The sequence below is a fragment of the Oncorhynchus gorbuscha genome, linkage group LG16 (assembly GCF_021184085.1).
Source record: "Oncorhynchus gorbuscha isolate QuinsamMale2020 ecotype Even-year linkage group LG16, OgorEven_v1.0, whole genome shotgun sequence".
NCBI lineage: Eukaryota > Metazoa > Chordata > Actinopteri > Salmoniformes > Salmonidae > Oncorhynchus > Oncorhynchus gorbuscha.
The window spans coordinates 14,710,323-14,737,176 of NC_060188.1; the positions used below are offsets into that span (position 1 = coordinate 14,710,323).

Below are 26,854 nucleotides of genomic sequence, written 5' to 3' on the forward strand. Positions count from 1 at the left end.
GTCCTCATTGAGCAACCATGTCCTCTGACAGTCCTCTGTACGTCAGTCAGTTCGTCATCACTTGTTAATCTGGTCAAATTCCCAAAATGAGCATCTGGAAAAGGCTACGCCCTTGTGTGGAGGCCTCAGCATTAATACAGTCAGCCTGTCTCTTTGTGGATTGAAATGCAGAACATTTTCAATCTGCATTTTTTTTAGCAAACATCCTCAAGGCCTCCAACCTTATTTTTGGAGGCCAGAATTTCCTTCTGGAAAATGGTCAATTTTGGCAATGAGATGACATTGTGGGAATGGATTAATATTGGTAAGGTCTTTGCAGAATCAATAAGATGACTTTGTGCATGGCAATCCATATAGCTTAATTTTCAAGATTACTAACCAAAAAATAGCACATTGACATTGGGTTGAAGGAAAACCTGAGGGATGTCTTTGTTGAGTTCTTTGGAAGTGATTACAGGAGAGGATATGTCAGGTTTGTCTGTCTGTCCCATGCCCATGGGTGGGGTCTCTCTCCTGTTTATATCTGGGCCGGCAATCTTTCCCAGCTCCAGACCTGGTGCCAGGGTGTCCAGCCGTCTCCACGGGACTGGAAGTAGACAGACGCCCTGAGAGAGCTGGGGAGAAAGGATATGTAGAGAAACCTCCCGGAGGGCCTTGGGCCTTCCCATCTGTCGTCTCTGTCTGGATGGAGCCTTTCTGTGTGTAGATGTCTGAGGGCGCTAGGGGAGTTAGTATTTTCTTTGACTTTTCTGTTAACAAAAGCCTCACTTTCTGCTAGAGCACAAAGACTTTACCTCCAAGGGAAAGAGACACAACTCTGCTCAATGTTTGTTTATTTCCCCAGCATGCCACTAATACTTGGTGGTGTCCCTCCCTCCATCAGACATATCCTGACCCCCCTCCCTCACCCCTCCAAGTTCACAACAAATGAGTTACAAGGCATACACACATTCAAAAGGTCCCTCCCTCTCTGCAATCCAACACAATGTGATAAATCGTCACTACAGGGCCCCAAGAGCTTTTCTCGCCTATACTAGCTTCACGTTCAAATACTGAACAGCATAGATCTTTGTCTTGATATGTATGTATTCAAGCACTCTTGTCTTTGTTGCCATGGTGTCTCTGTGGGCAACCATGAGGGTGTGCCAAATGTAGAAAGTTGTTACAACTTAACTGACATGAATCAAAAGGAAGCATGTTAACATTTGAGGTTTAAATGCTCTGTTTTACAGATCTGGTAATAATGATATTCAATCGGTGGACACTGGAGTACACTGTGTTTTTTCTACTACTAACAAATGTAAGATATATTTTATACAAGTTTGGAGAGTTTAGCCATGCCAGTAAAAACAAATTGCAGAAGTTTCAGGCCCAGGCTTTTTAAAATAATTTTTAAAAAACCAGAGTACTAATTTTGTAATGCGTTAGCGTATCAATTTCTTGCAAAAACCCATCAAATCAAGACCTCCTCGATGTGGCAAAGGTTTCCCTATGACGTTAGTGGGATATCATCTACTCACAGTCCCTATCCTACATGACTGTTGCTGAGAGCTGTTTCTATCTAAAAAAATGGAGGAGTCAACCAAGAAAACATTTGTTGCTGAAAGTTTGAACTAAACTGAAGCGTCAAAGTTTCCTTCCCCCATTAAATATACCATTCCACATCCGGTTCCTTTTCATAAGGGTTTAATAAGTTTAGAAAAAAGATCAACATAGACACAGCCCCCTTTACTGGACATAAGGGAACTATTACTCACTCGGAGTTGTCCAAGCGGCATACACAGTCATGAGGTGCTGAAGCCAGCAGATGTTGTGAACGTGTCCCTGTTCTTTGTGTCTTCAGTCTCCATGAGTTACTCCAGAGATGTTCCATGAGGTAAGCAAAGAGGCAGGGTTATGCAATCAAAAGACAGCTGAGGGCAGCTCCTGTTCGGCCGCAATGTGTACGAATACCACAGGAGAGACATACTGGTCCATGGGCACCGAGAGTAGAGGGGATCTAGACTGAGGAACCAGGAGGTTGAGGATTTGTTTCGTGTTGTGTTTATTTCCTTCAGAATTGATTTTATGAAAAGTATAACTTGTTTGATCAGGAAATTAGACCTGAACGGGAAGGAATCCATGTGTGGTGTGGTAAACCTAACTTACCCACACATCAGTTATTTTGTTCAGTCTATAGTAATTGTTACCACATTGCTGTATCCCGTTGGCCAGACCTTCCTGAACATGTGTTAGGGGGTGTAGACCACCGTGCACAGGTCATCACACATTGCACTGCCGGTCTAGCCCTATCTGATAGTGTTGCCATTAGCCTGCATTCTTGAAATGTTGACTAGTTGACTAGTTCCACACTTTACCTCTGTATGCACTGTGTCCTCAGACCCAAATAAGGGAGTGACCTAGCAGCTAGCCTGATATATTAGTGGTGCATTATGATGACTGATTATTTCAGAGTAAAGGGACCATTAAATTGGACCAGGGTGGAACCGTACCTCTCGGGGGGACAGCAGCTGGCGGGCGACTGGCGGACTGAGGCGCTCACAGATCTGATAAAGGCCTAAAGGGAGCCTTTTCCTTCCTGAAAGGCGGACTGTTTGTGTTAGCCTGTCCTCCGTCTCTTCTTCTGGGTGTGGGAACCTGCTCCTCCCAGAGCTCATGGCTTCCTCTAGTCAAGGACCCCACAAAGCACGACCCGTCTGTGTACCATGTGACTTACATTTAAAACCCAGCCTGGGAGAGGAGTGCTTTTACAGTGGTGTTAAACCGCACAGAGAGTATGTGACACATGTAAAGACCCTTACCGAAACACCACATCAATCATTGAAATGGTTTTTAGACAGCACTAACTTACAGCTGTAGGATTTTAATTTGATCACTCTTTTTTTGCTGAGAATTTTCCTGCACATGAGGAAATGCAAACTGTAGTGTATTCAAGGTTTTAAAAGGATTCTAAAGTTTGTCATTTCCACTTGAAAATATCAGACTTTATATGCATGATTTTCCCTAACAGAAAATGTATCAACCCCTACAAAACATTTACATTAATTATAATCCACACATTATAATGCACGTTTCCTGTTCCTTCAGATTTATTTTACTGCTGTAGTAAACTGGCTCAAATTAAGATCCTTCATCTGTAGCCTACCTAGATATGTACTGTATGTAATATGGAGTAATAGGATTTCAATTAACTGTTTTACTCTATATGAAGCCTGTGTAATCCTTCGTAACACTCTTCTCTGGCCATATGTCTCAGAACACATTGCAACCTATAGCAATGTTCTACATACTCAGGAGGACAGAGAGCTGTCGAAGGGTTTTCTTTCTCCGTCTAATGCATTGTTGACTTGTTTTATTTGCTTTAAATCTCACTTAGCATCAAAGAGACTCTTTCGCCTTGCAGCTCCAGAAGAGCTCAGATTTATACGTGGGTCCCATTGGCCACATTAATAAGTCATTGGGGCACTACAAAACAGATGCCCTGACTGTGTCCCCTCTCCATTGTCCTGCATACGTCATCAGAAATGCTTCTTCCCTAGGCAGCGCTCAGAAGAACGTCCAGAGCTGATTAAAAGCATGCCGATTTACACCCCGAGACCACATTAAACTCTCCCCCAGTGATTCCCACAGTAACCTATTCACACTTGTTCAAGATTAGATGGTGCTTGGAGCTAGGGTCCCACTACTCCCAGCTGGGCCACATTCCCTTGTTGTGCTCTGTGTGACCAGGTCTGACCAAGTCCTAGGCTCCCAAGCTGGTTTATGGGGCCATAGCTTCTAGGTGTGAAAGTTACCTGACAGAGCGTGGCAAATAGGAGAGCCTCTGGGCTTTCACTTCATGTTACATAAGGGCAGAAGAAGGTAAATAAATATATATTTCTGTCTTGGTCTCCATTAATGCATTCAAGGATGAAGCGTTTAGATTATTCCCTCGACATTTTTTCATTTTCCCCCAAAGATCAATACATTTATATCATAACTGTATTAGTTTATCTGTTGAGGAATAACCTAACCTGGTAACCTAACCAACAGCAGAAGTAGAAGTTTCTACTTACCATTCAAAAAGATCTATGCAATGGAGTTTTTGAACGCCTATAGAGGAAAATCCAACCTTTTACAAAGTAGCTCAGCTGTTCAGATGAAAGGAAACCAAGTGCTGTGAAGAAGCTACTTCCCATGACATCATTGTGTTTGTTAAATGACCTCTGCAGCTGTGTCAGACACACCTTGTCATTTCCTCCCTAAACCATTCCAATTATTTAGTTAATTTACTTAGGGGAAAAAGACTGGCCATGCTTGCCAAGATGTTTCTTGGCACACATACAAGAATATGGTACTGGAAAGAGTGAACACCTTGCATGTATTATTGCAGTCTAACCAATTGCACTTGAGGTCTTCCAGCATTAACTCACTGTCCACAATGTTTCTTTACAGTAAACTGATATTCTAGACACAGGAGACATATTAATCATTGAGTTTTTATCCACTGTTTTGTGATGTAAAAATATATGTCCTTTTGCAACACATGTACTTTGGCATATTGTCTATTATTTGATCAATGAGGGGGTGCAGTTTTAATCTGCATTGTGTATTTTTCTCAAATACTTCTGTAATGAGCATTTGCATACATGCATGCACACACGCACGTGTTCGCACACACACACACACACACACACACACACACACACACACACACACACACACACACACACACACACACACACACACACACACACACACACACACACACACACACACACACACACACACACACACACACACACACACACACACACACACACACACACACACACACACACACACACACTAATTAAGGTGGAAGTGCAAAAAATAAACACTGATTAATAGATAACTCTTCAATTACAGCTGTTTCCCAATCCCTGGTTTCAAAGGAGAACTTGCAGATTACAAACAGATTTCCTGAGGCAGAGTTGGTAAACACTGTGGAAGCCGCTTTTTTCCTGTTGGTGTCAGAGATTGACATGAAACAGCCCTGCTGGTCTTTTACACAGTGACAGGAGTGATTGTTCCTCTGTTGTTCCAACAAGGGTACGAGGATTAGATTGTTTCAGGGTGAGAACTTCTTTCAAGATCAACATTGAGCCAACATATTGACCATGAATAACATATCCGTCACTGCCTTGTTCATACTATTTGTTTCTCTAAGCTTTTTGCAATGCATTGTAAATCACAAGATACAACATACACCATGGTTCAACAGGAATTCGGCCAAATATCCTGTATTATGTATCACAGTGAAACCTAACTCTGACCATGTCTTTTCTCATTCCTCTTTTCAGACAAATGGATTAAATGTATCTTCATGCTTGACGGAGTCAACAATACAGTCACGATAGGATGTCACTTTTGTGGTTTCCCTTTGTGTCGTTTTGACGTCCTTCCGTCTTTGTTGCATGATGGGAATCATTTTCACCCTTTTCCAGCAGGCAGCTGGTTGAGGCTCACTATGTTTGAGAGAGGTCTTGATGAGGGAAGAGAAACAAAGGGAAAACCCTGTTAGCAGTACACTCCTTGGTTTAATTAGGAAGTCTGTGGGGAGAGAGACAGAAGGGTGGCTGGCGACAAGGAGACAAGAGGTAAAATACTACACAGCACAATCGATTAGAAGATGAATGTGCTAGTTCAACAGTTGGTCGTTGTTGGGCATTGGGGGAGCTGCAGCTGCTTCAATCGTCAAGATTGTATCAGTCAAGATGGCCTTTTGTTATGGCTGAAGAGAGCCCTGTAGTCTAAATAATAATTTAGGGAAATAATACAAAACAAAAATAATTGTTTCTAGAGGCCCTGACCCACCACCCTTCCAAGGTTCTACACAATGTCCAGACTCAATAACGTCACAGTGTCTATTGATCTTGCGTTGTTTGCTGTTCAGACTTATTTTACTCTGCTGAGAGTTGTTCACGTCAAGGTGAATCAAGATTCAAAACTCAAGTTAAACTGCCAGATACAAGAGGGTGAAGAACTTTACAGTTTTAAAAAGGCTTTAAAAAGCAGTAATTACATTTTTTTTAAACAACAGTGGGAAATTTTGGGTTGAACTGAGATTTGATGGCGATCCAGTGCATCCTCTATCCCTCAGAGTTGTTGAGTTTGTCAGGAAGGGCTTTACCTCCAGTGTGCATGGGAATGAGGACATGCCATGGGTTAGGACCCTAGAGGCAGCGGGCAGGCAGCACTTCAGACACCTCTTTGAGAGCTGTTGGCACAGCATGAAAGAAAAGACCGTCTTGGGCAGTGCCAGTGAAATAACTGTTGTGAATGCCATAGTGGCTTTTCTGTTCCTTTTAAGGTAAAATGTGCTTCTTGGATAATGGATGTAGTCTGGATTTCTTCCAATAAAAAGTTATTATTATGTTTACCCTGTCACACTCTGACCATAGAAAGCTTTTTATTCTCTATGTTGGTTAGGTCGGGGTGTGACTAGGGTGGGTAATCTAGGTGATTTATATTTCTATGTTGGCCTGGTATGGTTCCCAATCAGAGGCAGCTGTTTATCGTTGTCTCTGATTGGGGATCATATTTAGGCAGCCATTTCCCCTTTGTGTTTTGTGGGATCTTGTCTATGTATAGTTGTCTGCGAGCACTACCTGAGCGTCATGTTTTGGTTTGCGTCTTCTTGTTTTCTTTGAGTTTCACTACCTAATCAAGAGGATGGAACCATACCACACTGCATCTTGGTCCACTCATTATAAAGATCGTGACATATCCTCTCCCAGCTATCACAATAATAATTTGTTTAAGGTAACTACCACCAAAATTGGGGTTAGCTATTGCCTTGAAATACTTTTTGATAAGCCATTTATTCATCTTGGAGGGTGTGCACTTAGTACCTTTCAAAGGGAGCAGGAAGAAAACATTGCTTGATGAGGCGCTTGAAATATAGATTGGAATTTTTTTGAAGGGCTGAACCAATACATGGAATTTAGCAGTGTTTCAGTGGTTGCTCTTTCAGTTATCAAAAACATGGGCCAATGTTGAAATTCAGCAGAGGCACAAGCTTAAAAGTTTGAAACGCCAAGTGAGCAAATATTTCTGACAGTGAACATTTGGGAAGGCAAGCATTCTTACAAGCGACTGCTGCAACAATCTAATCAAAACCCTCTCCTGATTGCCAAGGTTCCACTTTTGTTGTATCCACTGACACAACCATCAAAGAACTGCTCACGTTCAAGAAATGGGAGGGTTGTGTCTGATAAGCAGGCAAGCTGCCTATTGTTTCCTGCATCAGCTGGCCTGTGCCCATGGTCACTGAGTGTCAGGTGGGGTGAGTTTACAGAGGAAGTAGTGACATGGGCCAATCCGCCAGGGGAAAGGTCGCTGACGCACTCTCCAGCTCTTTAACCCTCCGGCCCTTGTAGAGCAACTAAACAGTCACTCCCCAGCTCTTTAACCAACAGACCCTTGTAGAGCAATTAAACAGTCACTCTCCATCTCTTTAACCCACCAGCCCTTGTAGAGCAATTAAACAGTCACTCTCCATCTCTTTAACCCACCAGCCCTTGTAGAGCAACTAAACAGTCACTCTCCATCTATTTAACCCACCAGCCCTTGTAGAGCAACTAAACAGTCACTCTCCATCTCTTTAACCCACCAGCCCCCATAGAGCAACTTAAAACCATTTACAATGGTTCGGACATATGAGAAGCTCTGACCACAGAATACTTAAAATGACAGTTTCACATTGATCAGAAACCCAGTTCTAATATCATAACAGCAAAGTATCTCTTGAAGTGAATATTTGTAACAATGTTTTCAAGTGAACAATCCACAATTATTAGGATATGGTTAGCTGTTTTTCCATTTGGGCTGGACTGTACAAGATCATGGGCAGTCTTATTTGTGTGCAGACACAAAATGTGAGAATTTGTCTTCCTTTACACCAACAGCCCTAACAGCCTAATGATAACAGGGTGAGCTCACAAGCAACGATGAAAAGAATATTTATAAAACATTGACCTCATTGATTGATTGGACGTCATTTGAAATAGAAGCTGTAACAAATAAGCCCTTTGCTCCTCTGGTACCACATATTTTGATTATTACAAGCTGTTTATGGTTAAGTCATGCTTCTCTGTTTGTTTTTATCAAGTAATTGATTGGAGGTAACTGACTGAAAAGGATCCCTGTAATGTTGGCCTCATTACTTTTAATTGTGCTCATCCCATTCTGGCTTGTAACAGCTAGTCATTATGGGCTTCTTCGATTCAATTCAAATCATTTGATCCAATCTCACTTTTGTCTTATTCATAAACATAATTATCTGCTTGGCAGTCCCTGGAACAAAAAAAAGTGATGTACACCAAATTCAGAAAGAGGGTACGGTTGTGGAGAGCACCTGTTAAATCCCATATCAGGTCACCCCTTTTTTCCAACTTCACTGCTTCTTAGCCCTAGCTGCTGGTAACCTTTCATGTGGAAAAGGGACACATCTTACTAAGTGATTAACATTTGGTCTCAGAGTCAGGTGTCTGAATGACTCCTTTCTCCCCCTATAAGGAGCTTTCCTATGCGTGGGGGAAGGTTCGCCCTCAAAAGTGACAAAGTGTGTTGTAGGTGCTCCTCTGACGCAAGCAAACCATTTAGTTGTAGTGTCTGGTGTCACAGGGACACATAGCAACGCAAATGCTGCCTATAAATATACCTCCGAGTCTGTGCTATTTTAAACCAAGTCAAACAGGAGAGTTCAACTCCCTTTTACCTTTGGGAATGTATGTATTGGAAGGTAGAGTGAAGTATTGATTCTGTTGGCCAACTGAGCACTGTTATGCAGATTATTTGGACTTTACTATATAGTGGAAGAAACGGTGGAAGTGATTTCTCAGCTGTCAAAGTATACAGTGATGTCACCTTTGGCAGCTACATAATTTGATCCTGACAGAGGTACAAAACAACAACAAATAGTTAATACATTGTAATATTAGAAAAACATATTAAGTAGATATTAATACTGTAACTTATTTATATAATAAATAAACAATATTTATTATCCTTATCACGAACACATTTCATTCACTGCAGATGAATGAAATGTAATCCTAGGCAAACCTGCCCTCAAAGCAGTTAAACAATCAACAAAGGGTAGAACAAGTGCATGAGGTTGAATACACAATGGAACCCCAGGATAAGGAGTTGGACTTAGTGGTGTACGTCAGGAGAGAAAGACACACTTCCTTCAATTCACTATTGAATGTTCAAGTCACACCACTTATCTGCTTTTAGCAGTTATGCCCTACTCTTTCTTCTTTGACAAATACATTAAGTGAGCGACATTCTATTATGTCAATTCAGTCATTAAAAACCCCCAAAGCTGAAATAGACCATGTGTGGTTGTGTTAAACAGAAAGATCATTTACTTTGATATGTCAAGCTAATAGCTGAGCCAGACTGTCTCATGGAACACTTCGACTTCTCCCCTATATATCAGCTGTTCTCTTCAGAATACATACATAGTGAACCTTTGGATCATGAAAACGGACACAAATGAAATGTTTAAATATAGATGAGAGTTTATTAAACCTCACTATAACCTATTAACAATTGATGTACTGTTAACAGAGAAGTCATACATAAAAATGATTATATTAAAGTGAAATAAAATACTAGAACATTTCATATCGCTCAACATATGAAATACATTTACTGACATTGGCAAGTACTGTAGTGACAACAAGACTGTGGCAAGATGCTAGTAATTCCAAAGAATCTTGTCGTCATAGTTACATAGAACACCATGTTAGTCATGGTGTGGAACAAAGTGCTTACAGAGAATACTTAATAAAGGTTAATTCGATGTAAGTTACATTTAGTCAATAATCATATTCCCTCATAATGCAATACTACCTATAACATAATAGGTACATCATAGGTACTATCAATAATTACTGTGTGACATCTAATTTACTTTATCTCTGAGCTCGACTTGTTTCAGAGAATACGATAATAAACATCAAACAAAAACAACACATTTTTGTGTCCCCATAATACCAATATATATCATTACATATTAACATGTACAGTCAGGGGGAAAAGTATTTGATCCCCTGCTAATTTTGTACGTTTCTCCACTGACAAAGAAATGATCCGTCTAGAATTTTAATGGTAGATTTATTTGAACCACGAGATACAGAATAACAACAAACCAATCCAGAAAAATGCATGTCAAAAATGTTATAAATTGATTAGCATTTTAATGAGGGAAATAAGTATTTGACCCCCTCTCAATCAGAAAGATTTCTGGCTCCCAGGTGTCTTTTATACAGGTAACGATCTGAGATTAGGAGCACACTCTTAAAGGGAGTGTTCCTAATTTCAGTTTGTTACCTGTATAAAAGACACCTATCCACAGAAGCAATCAATCCAATTCCAAACTCTCCACCATGGCCAAGAACAAAGGGCTCTCCAATGGTGTCAGGGACAAGATTGTAGACCTACACAAGGCTGGAATGGGCTACAAGACCATCGCCAAGCAGCTTGGTGAGAAGGTGACAAAAGTTGGTGCGATTATTCGCAAATGGAAGAAACAAAAGAACTGTCAATCTCCCTCGGCCTGGGGCTCCATGCAAGATCTCCCCTCGTGGAGTTGCAATGATCATGATAACGGTGAGGAATCAGCCCAGAACTACACGGGAGGATCTTGTCAATGATCTCAAGGCAGCTGGGACCATAGTCACCAAGAAAACAATTGGAAACACACTACGCCGTGAAGGACTGAAATCCTGCAGCGCCCGCAAGGTCCCCCTGCTCAAGAAAGCACATATACATGCCCTTCTGAAGTTTGCCAATGAACATATGAATGATTCATAGGACAACTGGGTGAAAGTGTTGTGGTCAGATGAGACCAAAATGGAGCTTGTTGGCATCAACTCAACTCGCCGTGTTTGGAGGAGGAGGAATGCTGCCTATGACACCAAGAACACCATCCCCAACGTCAAACATGAATGTGGAAACATTATGCTTTGGGGGTGTTTTTCTGCTAAGGGGAGAGGACAACTTCACCGCATCAAAGGGACGATGGAAGGGGTCATGTACCGTCAAATCTTGGGTGAGAACCTCCTTCCCTCAGCCAGGGCATTGGAAATGTATCGTGGATGGGTATTCCAGCATGACAATGACCCAAAACACATGGCCAAGGCAACAAAGGAGTGGCTCAATCCTGAGATGTGTGCAAACCTGGTGGCCAACTACAAGAAACGTCTGACCTCTATGATTGCCAACAAGGGTTTTGCCACCAAGTACTAAGTCAAGTTTAGCAGAGGGATCAAATACTTATTTCCCTCATTAAAATGCAAATCAATTTATAACATTTTTGACATGCGTTTTTCTAGATTTTTTTGTTGTTATTCTGTCTCTCACAGTTCACATAAACCTACCATTAAAATTATAGACTGATCATTTCTTTGTCAGTGGGAAAACATACAAAATCAGCAGGGGATCAAATACTTTCCCCCCTCACTGTAAGTACCATATTCCCATGTCAGGTAATTGAACATAATTCTGCGTGAAATGAAAAGGAACAATCAGACTTTATGAGAGATGTTATGCCTAAAACATGGTAAATGAAACATGATTCATTGTTCTGGATTTTCCCATGTCCCCCTCCTTTCAGACCACTATCCCTCCCAGTAAATCTAAGACACCAGATGCAACAGTAGATTAATGGGAAACATCCTCTCCATTGCTTTGTACAGTGGTAATTTGTCTTAATTTTGATACATTCAGTTTGGCTGTCTGCCCAGCTTCCCAGATGTGACCAGTCTGTTTGACAGATTAAAAACCCAACAACTTCATGAAAGCTAAGACGTTTTGACTTGCTTAGCCTAGAGATAGTCTGAGGTCAAAGCTTTGCAGGGCAACGACTCACCACATAGACGTTGGTCAGTCATGAAAACATCTGGATACAGCTGTCTCCACTCCGCTTTCAAATTGATCACTACCTCTGTTTCCTCTCCCACCCAAACATATCACAGACTTATTTCTCTCCTGATGATCAGTCTTTCCCTTCATGCAAAGATGCTCCTCTGGTTTGCAACCAGTGCAGTTTGGCTTTCCCTCCGCCTCTCCTTCTTTCTCTCAAGTCTCATCTTCCAGCATACCGCACTTAGCGCCAATAGCACCAGTCCAGCAGATAGTAGCACCAGCCCAAAGTAGGAGATGGTGGACCCATGTGAGTTGAAGCTGTAGGCCACAGAAGTGACCACGATACCGGCAATGAGAATGACCACGCCAAACGGCACTGTGCAACGATAGCAGGAGAGTTCTGCACCACCTGTGGCCGCATTCAGTTGGATTTCAGTGACCAAAGGGATAGCTACTATAGTCACAGTCGGAGTGTGGTCATTGATGTTGGCCTTCTCCACGACAGCTCTTTCTGGGGCTGCTGCCACTGTCATGGTGTCTTTACTGGGTTCCTCTGGCATCGCAGGATCCAGCATCAAAGTTTTGCTTCTTTCCAACCACAGATGGATCCTCACTTTAACCACAGATGGGTCTTCACTTTTTATATCCTGAGGTTGTTCTGTCAGCGTGTCCCAATCTATGTGAAGAAATATATAATTTGTTATGTCATACTGAAGGGAGTGTCAAAATCCATATGTTCCTCAACATGTTGCCCAATTGTAGCCTCACTGGACATAATAACATAGGCCTAAACAATAATTTAAGTAGCTATTATGTGCATGCACATGGCCTCAGTCGGAATTGTTGACAGCTTAAGACATGAGCCTTCATTTGGCACTTAGTAACTCCAGGCAACCTCCTTGCACAATGCTAGCCTCTGGCCCAACAAAGTCAGAAATTGGCTGAATGACGCAGAACCACTCAACCTTGCACAAGCTGTCACATTCCCTGGAGAGAGTGGGAGATGGCATTACAAACTACTCTGTGTAATCTGAGCAGCCTCAAAATCATCAGCAATTTCACAAGCAGTCATTCTTTCTCCATGTCCGCAAACTTAGAAAATATAATAAAAATGTAATTCAAGATGCTTGTTATAAAACATTAGTCCATGTCATAACATCTTAGAAATGTATTACTCTAATAGGCCAGTGCAAAATTGTAGACCTTTTGCAATTGATATTCTATATGGAATATATTTAACTTATAGCCTATTTATTGTAATAGGCCTAGTCCTTTATTACAGTAACCTTTGTTGATGAGGTCCCTGATAGAAAAAATACATTCATTTCACATGTGAACATGTGAAGTGTTCCAAAAACACATGTTTTCATGTGATCACATGTGATAGTATGTGAAGTTAATGTGATAACATGCGACAACAAGTAAAGCAACATGTGATAGATAACATGAAACTACATATGTGAAATGTTACAAAAACACATTTTCACATGATTTCACAAGTACAATTTAATGTGAAATTATGTGATTTTACACATGTAAAATCATGCGGTTTTGCTATAAGGGGTGTTATGTTTGAATTGAATTTCAATGTGTCTAGAAAGTTAGTAATGGAAAATATTGTAGCCTTAGCTGTGCCACATGCATAGTCAACCTACCATATATAAACACGTTATCTCAAGTTGTTATAATGATTACATAAAAGGGAACATATCATGTTTGAGGAAAAGTGTTTGGGTTGGAGAGATCGAGTTTTACGCGTGGACCATCTTCCGATAAACACACAGTGAATATTGTGTGATGAAGAAAAAAATCAGCATGTTCGATAAGTGTCTAACGAAGTGTTTAAACTTACCTTGCACGCATTTTCCATGCCCGCAACGTTTAAAATGTGTTTTTGCCCATCGATGAATAAAACATGGACTGTAATACGCTTTTGTATTCCAGTAACTCCGTATACTTTCAAAAGCCGACACAAGTGGGACTCCCCTCCGTCTTTGTGTACATTCAATTATAAACCAGATTCAATGTGTAGGTCCAGAACACAGTTTCACTCTCCACTTCGCTCAGCCAGTCTACAGCTCGCACCGTAAACGCTGTGTTGGAATTTGACTCCCATTCATCGGATGTCCCCGGTGCGTTTCCTCCTGTGTAAGAAAACGACTGTTTGACTGCCATCTTCTTGCATTGCAAGCACGTTTGTAGAATATCGGTGGCTATGGGGGTGGGGTGAACCAACAGCGGGCCACAGGTTTTTATTATTATCTTGGCTTCAGAGGAGGGGGACCTTTTAACCTCTTTTGACTAAGGCAGGGCCAAAATGAAGCACAGCTGTTGGGATGTTCAGACACATTTATATAGCCTAGAACTGCGCATTAGGCCTTTGAAGCAGATGTTGGCTAATACGAAGATGAGTTATAGCGGTTGACATATTACAATATTATCACATCATTACAAACAAATATACACACACACAAACATACAAACACATACAACATACAAACACACACACTTGAGCCTACAATAGTATCCATGCACATATCTTAATGTTTGGTTATTTTTAATTAAAACAAGGGACTCTCTAAGATGATTGACATATGGTCTATTAAACTGGGACCGTGGTTCATAGGACCTATGTGTCTGGAAATTCATGCTGTCACACACCCATGCTATGCCTGTGATCCAATGGCAGCCACCAGGGCCTGTGGATGGGATATGCCTACTGCCTGTAACACAAGTGCTCCCCAAGACAGATCTTGATACATAGTAATGTGATACGGGGTGTTGTCTTGTCTCTTCCTTCCTGCAGTAAATCCCTTCCCAAAAAGAGACAGTGACAATGGGAAATCATGGCTCTTCCACAACCCTTAGCTGGACCATATACTGTCCGGCTGGAAAACTGATTTGAGTAATATGACATATCTCTAAACTATCCCTCAGAGGCACTTATGGAGTGACATATTTTAGAGTGATTATCATTTGGGCCTACCTTCAATCAGTGGCATATGCAAATGCTGAAATCGCCTGAAGAGTGCAAAGGATGCTAAACCACAGATCCACGGTTCTACCTCTGGAAGTTCCTAAAGGCATTGATATATTTTATTAAAACCACCAGATGTAGCTTATCCTATATTTGAAATAGACTACAGTTTTGGTATTTCTGAATGGAATGGGAGTGGTTAACCGCAGAATAACCATCAACAAGCAACTGAGACAGGGCACCAGCAGGACACAAAGCATTACAGATTATGTTTCCTCTCTATTGTAATTGGAGATGGTCAGTGCTTCCAAATTCAATGTTTCCTTGGATGGCACTTCAATTTGGAAGTGGGATAGACAAAGGAGCATTCCAAAAACATTACAGTGCAGATAGTTATTAACCACACGCACACACACACAGTTTAAATACAAAATACAATTTCAATCACAAAAATAAATAGATAGTGATTCTAAGTATATCACTGGAACGACTGACGCACTTCAGCGCACGCACGGCGTCTGAAGCGCACCACGGAGTCATAGATCACATGATCAAATGTCAGAGCACAGTTTGAAAACATGTCGCTGCACTTTACAGATGAGGAATTTCTGGAGGCATGGAAGGAATTAGATAAACCTCAGTTGGAGGGGGGATGGGAGTTTTTCACAGAGACTATGGGTGTCAAAATCTACCGGCTGTATGACAAGGTACATTTAAATTAATGTTTTGAGACAGGAATAGAAAGTGACAACTGCTGTGTTAGCTTATCGGCGGTTAGCGTCGTTAGCTGGCGAAGCAATAGTTTATTCATTGTGATTATGCCGATTGGCGTGATTGAATGACGCACTGACATCGATCTGTTGGATGTGCTCGCACGTAGACTATTTTCACGTTTCATACGTTGTATTATTTTCACGTCGAAAAGGACATTTACATGAAATAGCATAGAGATTTTGTGAGTAGCCTGCGTTAGACTCGAGCAACAGGCCACTGGCAAAATGCGGAAGTCGTTATCATCAACTAAAGTGTTTTAAACGTCATATTGATGATTGAGTAGGCTAGGGGAGAGTGTGGTAAATTGAGCCATTCAGAATTAATGTAAACATTAGTTTTGAAAGCATACTGTAGCTTGTCCAAAAAAAAGTGGCCTTTTGGCACAATTTACCTCCGCAATTCAACACAATTATGATCGCTTTTTTGTATTTCAGTAATTTAAGCATATTTTAACAAGGCTTAACACCTAAAAAACAGTTTACCTAAAAATTCAACATAGGCCAGGCCCTGTTACCTCATATCCCAGCGATAATGCCTTGCATTATGCCTGGAAAGAAACACTTTAATTTTCTCAACTTACCCCAGGGCAATCATTTTGACTATATTTGCCCACACAGTTACAAGGATTCATTTTTATGCTAGGTTTAAAAGAAAAATACAAATCAAATCATCAAATGTTATTTGTCACGTGCCGAATACAACAGGTGTATGTAGACTTTAGGGTGAAATGCTTACCTACAAGCCCTTAACCAACAATGCAGTGTTAAGAAAGTATTTACTAAATAAACTGAAGTAAACAATAAAGAAATACTAATTAAGAAAATAACAAATAATTAATGAGCAACAATCACAGTAATGAGGCTGTACACAGGGGGTACCGGTACAAAGTCAACGTGCAGGGGCACAGGTTAGTCGAGGTAATTGAGGTAATATGTACATGTAGGTAGAGGTAAAGTGACTGTACATAGATAATAAACAGAGAGTAGCAGCAGTGTAAAAATATGGGGGGATGAGGGGGTCAGTGCAAATAGTCTGGGTAGCCATTTGGTTAGCTGTTCAGGAGTCTTATGGCTTGGGGGTAGAAGCTGTTAAGAAGCCCTTTGGACCTAACTTTTTGACAGTCTATTAATAGGGTGGCTGGAGTCTTTGGCAATTTTGAGGGCCTTCCTCTGATACCGCCTGGCCTTCCTCTGATACCACCTGGCCTTCCTCTGATACCGCCAGGCGGTATAGAGGTCCTGGATGTCAGGAAGCTTGGCCTCAGTGATGCACTGGGCCGTACACACTACCCTCTGTAGTGCCTTGCACTCGGAGGTTGAGCAGTTGCCAGGCGGTCATGCAACCATGCTCTCAATGGTGCAGCTGTAGGACTTTTTGAGGATCTGAGGACCCATGCCAAATCTTTTCAGTCTTCTGAGGGGGAGTAGGTGTTGTCATGCCCTCTTCACGACTGTCTTGGTGTGTTTGGACCATGACAGTTTGTTGGTGATGTGGACACCAAGGAACTTGAAGCTCTCAACCTGCTCTAATACAGCCCCGTCGATAAGAATGGGGGTGTGCTCGGCCCTCCTTTTCCTGTAGTCCACAATCATCTCCTTTGTCTTGATCACGTTGAGAGAGAGGTTGTTATCCTGTCATCACACTGCCAGGTCTCTGACCTCCTCCCTATAGGCTGTCTCATCGTTGTCGGTGATCAGGCCTACCATTCTTGTGTCGTCAATAAACTTAATGATGGTGTTGTAGGCTAGAGATAGTGGGATGAATGGCACTCTCAGAAATATGCCAAATATTGCATTTTGTGCTGTGTCTGTTGGGTATGGTGTGCCAAATTGTAGTCTAGAACTTTACGCATGCTCAGACAGTACCTTTTCACAGAATGCATGTTTGTTTTTATTAAACCCCCTGCCTAACTCTATCCCCAGCTCAAGTTTCTGGAGAAATAATATCCTGTGCAAATCCAGCACATTTTTGAGGGTTGCATGTTTCTCCAACTGGCAATAATCAGAGCCCTGTGGTATGGGATTAGTTACATTGTAGGTGTGGTATATATTCGGAAGAGAGAACTTCTTTCATATGCTGTTCACAGGAAACTGGACTTTATGAGTACAAAGTCTTTGGAGTGCTTGCCACCTGCACTCCAGAACTGTGTGCTGATGTCTACATGGACTTGCCCTATCGGAAACAATGGGATGGATATGTCAAAGGTAAAGGGTTACGCAAACTCTCCCTAGATCGACTTTCTTCCCATTCAAACCTCTTGTCGCACTCAACCCCTAATAAGGGCCATTTATAAGACTCATAACACATTCATAAGCAACTAAATTCTGTCAGTTAGTTGAGTATTGATGACATGGTATTGCATATTAATGCTTGTTTTATATGGTGCTTACTTATGCATGTGTTATTGTTCATATGTATAGCCCCTTTAACTCTTACTTATTATCTCAAATATGAGCTCCACAAAATAGTTGAAACCATCACCTTTCCATTGTCCTTTTCCATTCACAAAATAGTTGAAACCATCACCTTTCCATTGTCCTTTTCCATTCACAAAATAGTTGAAACATCACCTTTCCATTGTCCTTTTCCATTCACAAAATAGTTGAAACATCACCTTTCCATTGTCCTTTTCCATTCACAAAATAGTTGAAACATCACCTTTCCATTGTCCTTTTCCATTCACAAAATAGTTGAAACATCACCTTTCCATTGTCCTTTTCCATTCACTCCTGTTTTCTATCCCAATCAAACCAATCATAACCAAGAATCCCTTTTATCTCAGTTTTCATGAGGATCACAACAAGAGCACAGGGCCCGTTTGGCAGTTAATAACTTTTCTCATCTTTTGTTTTCTCTTGCCTCCCCAAAGTATCCAACAGGTAACATGTCTGTCCACCTGAATTTAGCCATAGACTGTAGCTATTGATGTTGTAGTTGGGTACTTAGCACTCTGGTATAGCCATGAGCTAATGTTGTTGTGTCCTTTTGTGTATTATTGTGCTTAATCAAATGTTTAAATAAGCCTAGACTGTGTGAACAAACAAGGGAACTTGAAGATGTTCTTTCAAGGGCTTGTATCTTGAAAATGTAGTTTTTTGTTTCGTCGACCCACTGAGAAATTACCAACAGGTTCCATCTTCAAATCAAGTTTTATTTGTCACATACACATGGTTAGCAGATGTTAATGTGAGTGTAGCGAAATGCTTGTGCTTCTAGTTCCGACAATGCTGTAATAAACAACGAGTAATCTAACCTAACAATTCCAAAACTACTGTCTTATACACAGTGTAAGGGGATAAAGAATATGTACATAAATATATATGAATGAGTGATGGTACAGAGCAGCATAGGCAAGATACAGTAGATGGTATCGAGTACAGTATATACATATGAGATGAGTATGTAAACAAAGTGGCATAGTTAAAGTGGCTAGTGATACATGTATTACATAAGGATGCAGTAGATGATATAGAGTACAGTATATACGTATACATATGATATGAATAATGTAGGGTATGTAAACATTATATTAGGTAGCATTGTTTAAAGTGGCAAGTGATATATTTTACATAATTTCCCATCAATTCCCATTATTAAAGTGGCTGGAGTTGAGTCAGTGTGTTGGCAGCAGCCACCCAATGTTAGTGGTGGCTGTTTAACAGTCTAATGGCCTTGAGATAGAAGCTGTTTTTCAGTCTCTCGGTCCCAGCTTTGATGCACCTGTACTGACCTCGCCTTCTGGATGATATCGGGGTGAACAGGCAGTGGCTCGGGTGGTTGTTGTCCTTGATGATCTTTATGGCCTTCCTGTAACATCGGGTGGTGTAGGTGTCCTGGAGGGCAGGTAGTTTGCCCCCGGTGATGCGTTGTGCAGACCTCACTACCCTCTGGAGAGCTTTACGGTTGTGGGCGGAGCAGTTGCCGTACCAGGCGGTGATACAGCCCGCCAGGATGCTCTCGATTGTGCATCTGTAGAAGTTTGTGAGTGCTTTTGGTGACAAGCCAAATTTCTTCAGCCTCCTGAGGTTGAAGAGGTGCTGCTGCGCCTTCTTCACGATGCTGTCTGTGGACCAATTCAGTTTGTCTGTGATGTGTATGCTGAGGAACTTAACTTACTACCCTCTCCACTACTGTTCCATCGATGTGGATAGGGGGGTGTTCCCTCTGCTGTTTCCTGAAGTCCACAATCATCTCCTTAGTTTTGTTGATGTTGAGTGTGAGGTTATTTTCCTGACACCACACTCCGAGGGCCCTCACCTCCTACCTGTAGGCCGTCTCATCGTTGTTGGTAATCAAGCCGACCACTGCTGTGTCGTCTGCAAACTTGATTATTGAGTTGGAGGCGTGCGTGGCCACGCAGTCGTGGGTGAACAGGGAGTACAGGACAGGGCTCAGAACGCACCCTTGTGGGGCCCCAGTGTTGAGGATCAGCGGGGTGGAGATGTTGTTGCCTACCCTCACCACCTGGGGGCGGCCCGTCAGGAAGTCCAGTACCCAGTTGCACAGAGCTTGATGACGAGCTTGGAGGGTACTATGGTGTTGAATGCCGAGCTGTAGTCGATGAACAGCATTCTCACATAGGTATTCCTCTTGTCCAGATGGGTTAGGGCAGTGTGCAGTGTGGTTGAGATTGCATCGTCTGTGGACCTATTTGGGTGGTAAGCAAATTGGAGTGGGTCTAGGGTGTCAGGTAGGGTGGAGGTGATATGGTCCTTGACTAGTCTCTCAAAGCACTTCATGATGACGGAAGTGAGTGCTACGGGGCGGTAGTCGTTTAGCTCAGTTACCTTAGCTTTCTTGGGAACAGGAACAATGGTGGCCCTCTTGAAGCATGTGGGAACAGCAGACTGGTATAGGGATTGATTGAATATGTCCGTAAACACACCGGCCAGCTGGTCTGCGCATGCTCTGAGGGCGCGGCTGGGGATGCCGTCTGGGCCTACAGCCTTGCGAGGGTTAACACGTTTAAATCGTAAGTCATTGGCCATAACTTGTTTTGGGATTTCCAAATACTGTACTGTTGTCCTTTTTCAAGAAGAGACAACAGGGTTATGGCTATCCTGGAAATGATAACTAACTGAAGTAACACATTTTCCTCTCCCAGAGACTTGTTGCGTGAGAGAGTGGAGTGGGCTTTTTATTGGAAACACATCCTTGGCTTCAGCTCCTGACTGCCGTCAAGCTTTTTGTTGTTGAATAAAATTGCCATTTCAATAGATTGGATAGATGCTGTATTCTGAAAGTGTTGTTGGTGTCTTTGCTTGCACATGTATCTTGATGTGTGCTGTACACTTAGAAAAAAGGGTTCCAAAAGGGTTCTGCGGTTGTCCCCATATGAGAACCCTTTTTGGTCCCAGGTAGAACTTTTTGGGGTTCCATGTAGAACCCTCTATGGAAGGGGTTCTACATGGAACCCAAAAGGGTTCTACCTAGTATCAAAGGGGGTTAGTCAAAGAACCCCTTTTGGTTCTATATAATACCTATACCCCTTTATAAGTGTTCCAGAAGATGTATGTATTTAATCATGTAATGAATAGTATGACATTATAGTATAATACCTATAGTATAATAGATGACAGATGTTTCATGATGTAAGCACTGCTTTATTTTGTGTGTGCCCTTTTTGTTTTTTGCAGAGCTGCATGAGAAGGACAATGATGGTCATTCAGCAATCTACTGGGAGGTGAAATACCCTTTTCCTCTGTCAAACAGAGACGTATCCTTAATGAAGTAAAATGTCCAAATAAATAATACCTGTAGATATCAGGTCATCATGTTTCTCAGTAAAAGAAAAATAGGCCTGTGATTTTTTTTAACTAAAAAAAAAAACTAAATACATACTCCATATAGAATATCACATAATCCTGTTCTATGTATTCACCCACCCACAATGTCTCAATCTTGCTTTCCTCTCTCTCCCCCATTTCACATTTACAATGGGTCCAACATGGTGAAGTGAAAACAAGTATGGTTTATAGTATTAAGAGTAACGTGAGAAATGTATTGTTCTTTAGGTGACAACACGGGACAGTATATTTTCTCAAGGAGTAACTGATCCAGTCACAGGGTGTGGACCACATTAGACCATATTATCTCTACCAGGCTTCTTTAACAGTGTAAACCTCAGTACGTGTACGTCAGGGAGCGGAGGGACGTTGACGTGGACAGCAGGAAGATCTGGGTGGTCCTGGCTAAGAGCTCCCCACAGTCCCTGTTACCAGAGAAGAGTGGGGTGCAGCGAGTGAATGACTACAAGCAGACTGTGGCCATGGAGAGTGATGGTGCCTGTGGCACTAAAGGTACTGCTCACTCTAGAGTACACCAGATCCAATCAGAACTCATCCCTGTAGTACCAATTTAAATGTCCATAGGGGAAACTGTTCAGTTTTGAACTTGAATCTGTTGTGGATCTGTCTGTGAAGTCACTTGCTTTTTATTGACAGACATTTACATTTGCATTATTTCCTTTCAGTCTTCATGAATTACTTTGATAACCCTGGTGGTAATATTCCAACCTGGCTTGTGAACTGGGCAGCCAAGGTGAGTTCAGACCTGAGTGCTATCTAAAAACCTAATGGGGTTCTTTGGCTGTTTCCATAGCAGAACCCTTTGAAGAACCCTTTTTGATTCCCGGTAAAACCCTTTTTGATTCCCGGTAGAACCCTTTTGGTTCCAGGTAGAACCCTGTACACAGAGGGTTCTACATGGAACCAAAATGTGTCCTATCTGGAACCAGAATGTTCTTCTATGGGGACAGCTGAAGAACCCCTTTGGAACCTGTTTTTCTAAGAGTGTAGCAGCTGATCTTTTCTGTTGGTGGGATGGCTGACATATTCATAGTAATAATAAAGGAGTACTATAGAATTAAGAAAATGGTTTGTTTACTCACATTTATATCTACTTGCCAGTTATGAATGCCACAAAGCATGCCCTGTTATCTAAATTGGAAGGCTTTATTCACGCTGTTAATCTCAAGCAGATGTTTTGTGTTAGGATGCCAATGGTTGCCCCATTTGGGTGTGTCTACTCTGCTAGTCTATCCATGAAGTTCATTGACAAAGGCAGCTATTCCCCGTGTTTCAACAGAGCGGAGTGCCTGCCTTCCTTACAGACATGCAGAAGGCCTGTGGCAATTACTCAAACTACTGCCAGAAGAACAAGAAATGAACGTCCTTTGTGGGAAGTCGCATCAAAGCCACAAGGATTGTTTTTTTCAATCCATCGTTCAATAAAAGTCTACACTTACAGTGTCTGAGGGCCATTGTGGTTTTTTTTGGGTATGGTTAGAGACTTATTACTAAGTCAATAGGTGAAAGTGGTGGTGGTGGTGTAATCTGCAGCTGGATGTGGTACTGACTGGGGCATGTACTTTATTTGAGTTATTAGTTGTATAAAATAAAAAAAATTCAATTGAAGTTATCTGGTACTGAATTCCTACTCCTATGTAAATGTTGTATTTTGGGCATGCCTACAGTAAGGGCTTGGATGAGATCTGTAGTGATCTACCCCCTGTTTTAACGAGTACTGTTTCTTTGACTACAATGGCTTTTCCTTTTATTTTCCTGTTTGTTATGGTCAAATGTATGTTGTTTTTTAAATCCTACATTTTTTCATGTATGAATGTTCAGTCAATGAATGATATGCATTTTTGCACTTGTGATTAAGCACTGAAATCAAATCAACTTCCAAACCTTAATGTCTATAGGAAGAAATGCAGTGCTGTAATTATATGTATATCCCTAATGGACATTTTGAATGTACATTAAAAAAATATTTTGTCCTATCATTAAAAGTTGCCTGCACTGATTTGTTGTGATACTTGAAATTGACAAAAACACGATAATGAAATAGTTTAAGTTAATTATTCATATGTTGAATCTTCGAGAGCTAGGCCTATACCTCTTTATCCTTGTGTGGTTGCAATTAGGGGTCCAGTTCTGTGGAGGTGATACAGTGTGTATTACTATCTAATACATATCAATAAAATGACGGCTGAGATGAAGCACTGCATCATGCATTATTTGACTGAAACCTGTAGACGCTTTTCAAAACAGGACTATCACCTTAATCGAACACAATATCTAAAAAAAGTGTATTTTCCAACTTTTGGCGTTGACCAATGAAATGAACTGTTCCTGTGGTTCGCGCTCCCCCTTGCGGTAAAAATGACATGTCCACGCCGCGCGGCCCTGATCTTGCGTGATGAAGTTGATATACTTTACTTGACCTTTCAAATTTGATACATTGTATCTGTTAATTTAATTCTCTCACCGGAAGTCCTGTTGTGTTTTGTAAATACTAGTTATATTGAAGATAAATTGACAGGGCATTTCTTGATATCTGAAAAAGGTAGAGCCTAGCCTACGTTTAGCAGTCTATGCCTACTTTTCAATTTTTATCTTAAAATTCGTCGACAGGATAGAATCCACGAGGCCGGAAAAACCGAACCTCATGAACCGTGATGGTGATGAGTATGGTGAGTCCTATAGAATTTGTCTGGCTACATAGGTGGGTAAGTAAGCGATGTTATTATCATAGGCCTACTGTAAGTTGTGAGAAAGTGGACTAGTAACCCAAAGGCTGCAAGTCGAATCCCGGAGCAAACGAGGTAAAATCTGTCGTTCTGCCCCTTAACAAGGCAGTTTTCCTCAAAGAAATTGGGCATACACTGGATTAAATAGCATGGTCAAATAAAATAAATATATATATATATACATTTGATGTATTTAATATAAAATAATGATATACACTATATATACAAAAGTATGTGGACACCCCTTCAAATGAGTGGATTTGGCCATTTCAGCCACACCCGTTGCTGACAGGTGTATAAAATCGAGCACACAGTCATGCAATCTCCATAGACAAACATTGGCAGTAGAATGGCCTTACTGAAGAGCTCAGTGACTTTCAATCTGACACAGTCATAGGATGCCATCTTTCCAAGAAGTGTTCGTCAAATTTCTGCCCTGCTAGAGCTGCCCCGGTCAACTGTAAGTGCTGTTATTGTGAAGTGGAAACATCTAGGAGCAACAACGTCTCAGTCGCAAAGTGGTAGGCCACAAAAGCTCACAGAACAGGACCACAGAGTGCTGAAACGCATAGTGGGTAAAAATCGTCTGTCCTCGGTTGCAACACTCACTACCCAGTTCCAAACTGCCTCTAGAAGCAACGTCAGCACAATAACTGTTTGTCAGGAGCTTCATGAAATGGGTTTCCATGGCTGAGCAGACGTACACAAGCCTAAGATTACCATGCGCAATGCCAAGCGTTGGCTGGAGTGGTGTGAAGCTCACGGCAATTGGACTCTGGATCAGTGGAAACACGTTCTCTGGAGTGATGAATCACACTTCACCATATGGCAATCTGATGGACGAATCTGTGTTTGGCTGATGCCAGGAGAACGCTACCTGCCCCTATGCATAGTGCCAACTGTAAAGTTTAGTGGAGGAGGAATAATGGTCTGGGGCTGTTTTTCATGGTTCGAGCTAGGCCCCTTAGTTCCAGTGAAGGGAAATATTAACTCTACAGCATACAATTATATTCTAGACGATTCTGTGCATCCAACTTTGTGGCAACAGTTTGGGGAAGGTGCTTTCCTGTTTCAGCATGACAATGGCCCCTGTGCACAAAGTGAGGTCCATATAGAAATGGTTTGTCGAGATCGGTATGGAAGAACTTGACTGGCCTGCACTGAGCCCTGACCTCAACCCCACCGAACACCTTTGGGATGAATTGGAATACCGACTGTGAGCCAGGCCTAATCGCCCAACATCAGTGCCCGACCTAAAAAATGCTCGTGTGGCTGAATGGTAGCAAGTCCCCGCAGCAATGTTCCAACATCTAGTGGAAAGACTTCCCAGAAGAGTGGAGGCTGTTATAGCAGCAAAGGGAGGACCAAATCCTTATTAATGCCCATGATTTTGAAATGAGATGTTTGACGAGCAGTTGTCCACATACTTCTGGTCATGTAGTGTATCACGTTTGCAAGGCATATGAACAAACAGGTTATAGAATAAACAACGCAATTATCACAACACATACTGTAGTTTTCTTTTCTGGCTTGGCTTCCCCAGTGATTTTACCCACACCGCTATTGGTCACTATACTCCTGTTTATTGCCAGTCCACTGGTGGAGAGTGAGACCAGAGAGTGTTCCCCTCCCATCCTCACTGTGTCCCTCTCTCTGACGTTTCACTTCTGCTGACCTGTCAGCGAACTGGGCATTGTTCTAGATGTTTCCTGAGTGAAAATGGTGCTGGCTTCCTATGAGATCACCACCTAGTGTCATTGCTCTAGGCCTAGGATATCTTGTGTGAAAGCCCTCCCATCAACCCCAAAGAGAATAGCTTTGTCTTTGCCATTACATTTCCAAGCACTGTCCAGGTAACTTTCTAGTCATTGGCATATAGCCAGTTATTAAAATCGGAATGTTTTGTTGTCACTTTGTCAGGCGTTCAACCACGCGCATGTACAGTATGCTACAGTGCACACAACATGCCATCTATAGCCTTTGATATTGATTATTCCAACTAGTGGTCTGTGGAGGCTATTTGCTATTAAGGAGTTAGAGAAAAGTGCAATCATGGTATCACTACCCACTGGGCACACACTGGTTGAATCAACGTTGTTTCCACATCATTTCAATTAAATTAGATTGAGCCAACATGAAATAGATGTTGAATGGATGTCTATGCCCAGTGGGTATTGTTTAATCATCAATGGAAAGTGAAGTAGGGCCTAGGGCTCACTGATTTCACTGTGCTGGAGATTGACCATTTACTTTCTTCTTCTCTTCCACCTAGTGGTCTGTGGAGTGAATAGTAGAACATTGAATGAACATAATCTGCAGTGAAGGTCCGGTCTCAATTTTGTCTCATGACTTCTTTCAGCCCTGAGACTATCAAGAAGTACAAGGAACACATTTGTGTATCCAATTAATATCTCAATTGGATTACATTACTGAATTCAAATTCCATCTATGGGCCACAAAACATCGGCTTGCATTAGTTATTTTAATAGAGTAATCAAAGGCACACTTCAGTTCTGGCAATGTAAGTGACGAGTCGAGAATTGTCATAGCCGAGAGAGCTGAATCCGTTTACGAGATAGTAGTAGGTCGATGACGTTGGAATCTTGAAAGAGTTTTTGTATGATTTTCTATGCATCCCTTCTATTTTGGTGGGACTGAATTATGGGAGTAAT

The 26,854-nt window shown here is 41.7% G+C and overlaps 2 protein-coding genes across 2 annotated transcripts; one reads left to right on the forward strand and one right to left on the reverse strand.

Moving 5' to 3' along the window:
- Window positions 1-11,359: 11,359 nt before the first annotated feature.
- Window positions 11,360-14,131, reverse strand: LOC124000420 (transmembrane protein 100-like). Its single transcript, XM_046306768.1, has 2 exons — window positions 13,751-14,131; window positions 11,360-12,574 (listed from the first exon to the last, which is right to left on the reverse strand). The coding sequence occupies exon 2, from the start codon at window positions 12,471-12,473 to the stop codon at window positions 12,042-12,044; it is 432 nt and encodes a 143-aa protein (XP_046162724.1). The 5' UTR covers window positions 12,474-12,574; window positions 13,751-14,131; the 3' UTR covers window positions 11,360-12,041.
- A 1,287-nt stretch (window positions 14,132-15,418) lies between these two features.
- LOC123999713 (phosphatidylcholine transfer protein-like) lies at window positions 15,419-23,455 on the forward strand. The gene is made up of 6 exons (XM_046305722.1): window positions 15,419-15,582; window positions 17,736-17,853; window positions 21,286-21,365; window positions 21,777-21,948; window positions 22,122-22,189; window positions 22,736-23,455. Exons 1-6 carry the CDS (start codon window positions 15,454-15,456, stop codon window positions 22,814-22,816), a joined length of 648 nt encoding a protein of 215 aa, XP_046161678.1. The 5' UTR covers window positions 15,419-15,453; the 3' UTR covers window positions 22,817-23,455.
- The last annotated feature ends 3,399 nt before the right edge of the window (window positions 23,456-26,854 follow it).

Bases quoted from the DNA above. Each gene is read 5' to 3' on its own strand.
- LOC124000420 (XM_046306768.1), bottom strand. From the start codon at position 12,473: ATGCTGGATCCTGCGATGCCAGAGGAACCCAGTAAAGACACCATGACA.
- LOC123999713 (XM_046305722.1), top strand. From the start codon at position 15,454: ATGTCGCTGCACTTTACAGATGAGGAATTTCTGGAGGCATGGAAGGAA. The intron at 21,366-21,776 runs GTATCCTTAATG...TGTAAACCTCAG, and splicing joins TTCCTCTGTCAAACAGAGAC to TACGTGTACGTCAGGGAGCG. The intron at 22,190-22,735 runs GTGAGTTCAGAC...GTGTTTCAACAG, and splicing joins TTGTGAACTGGGCAGCCAAG to AGCGGAGTGCCTGCCTTCCT.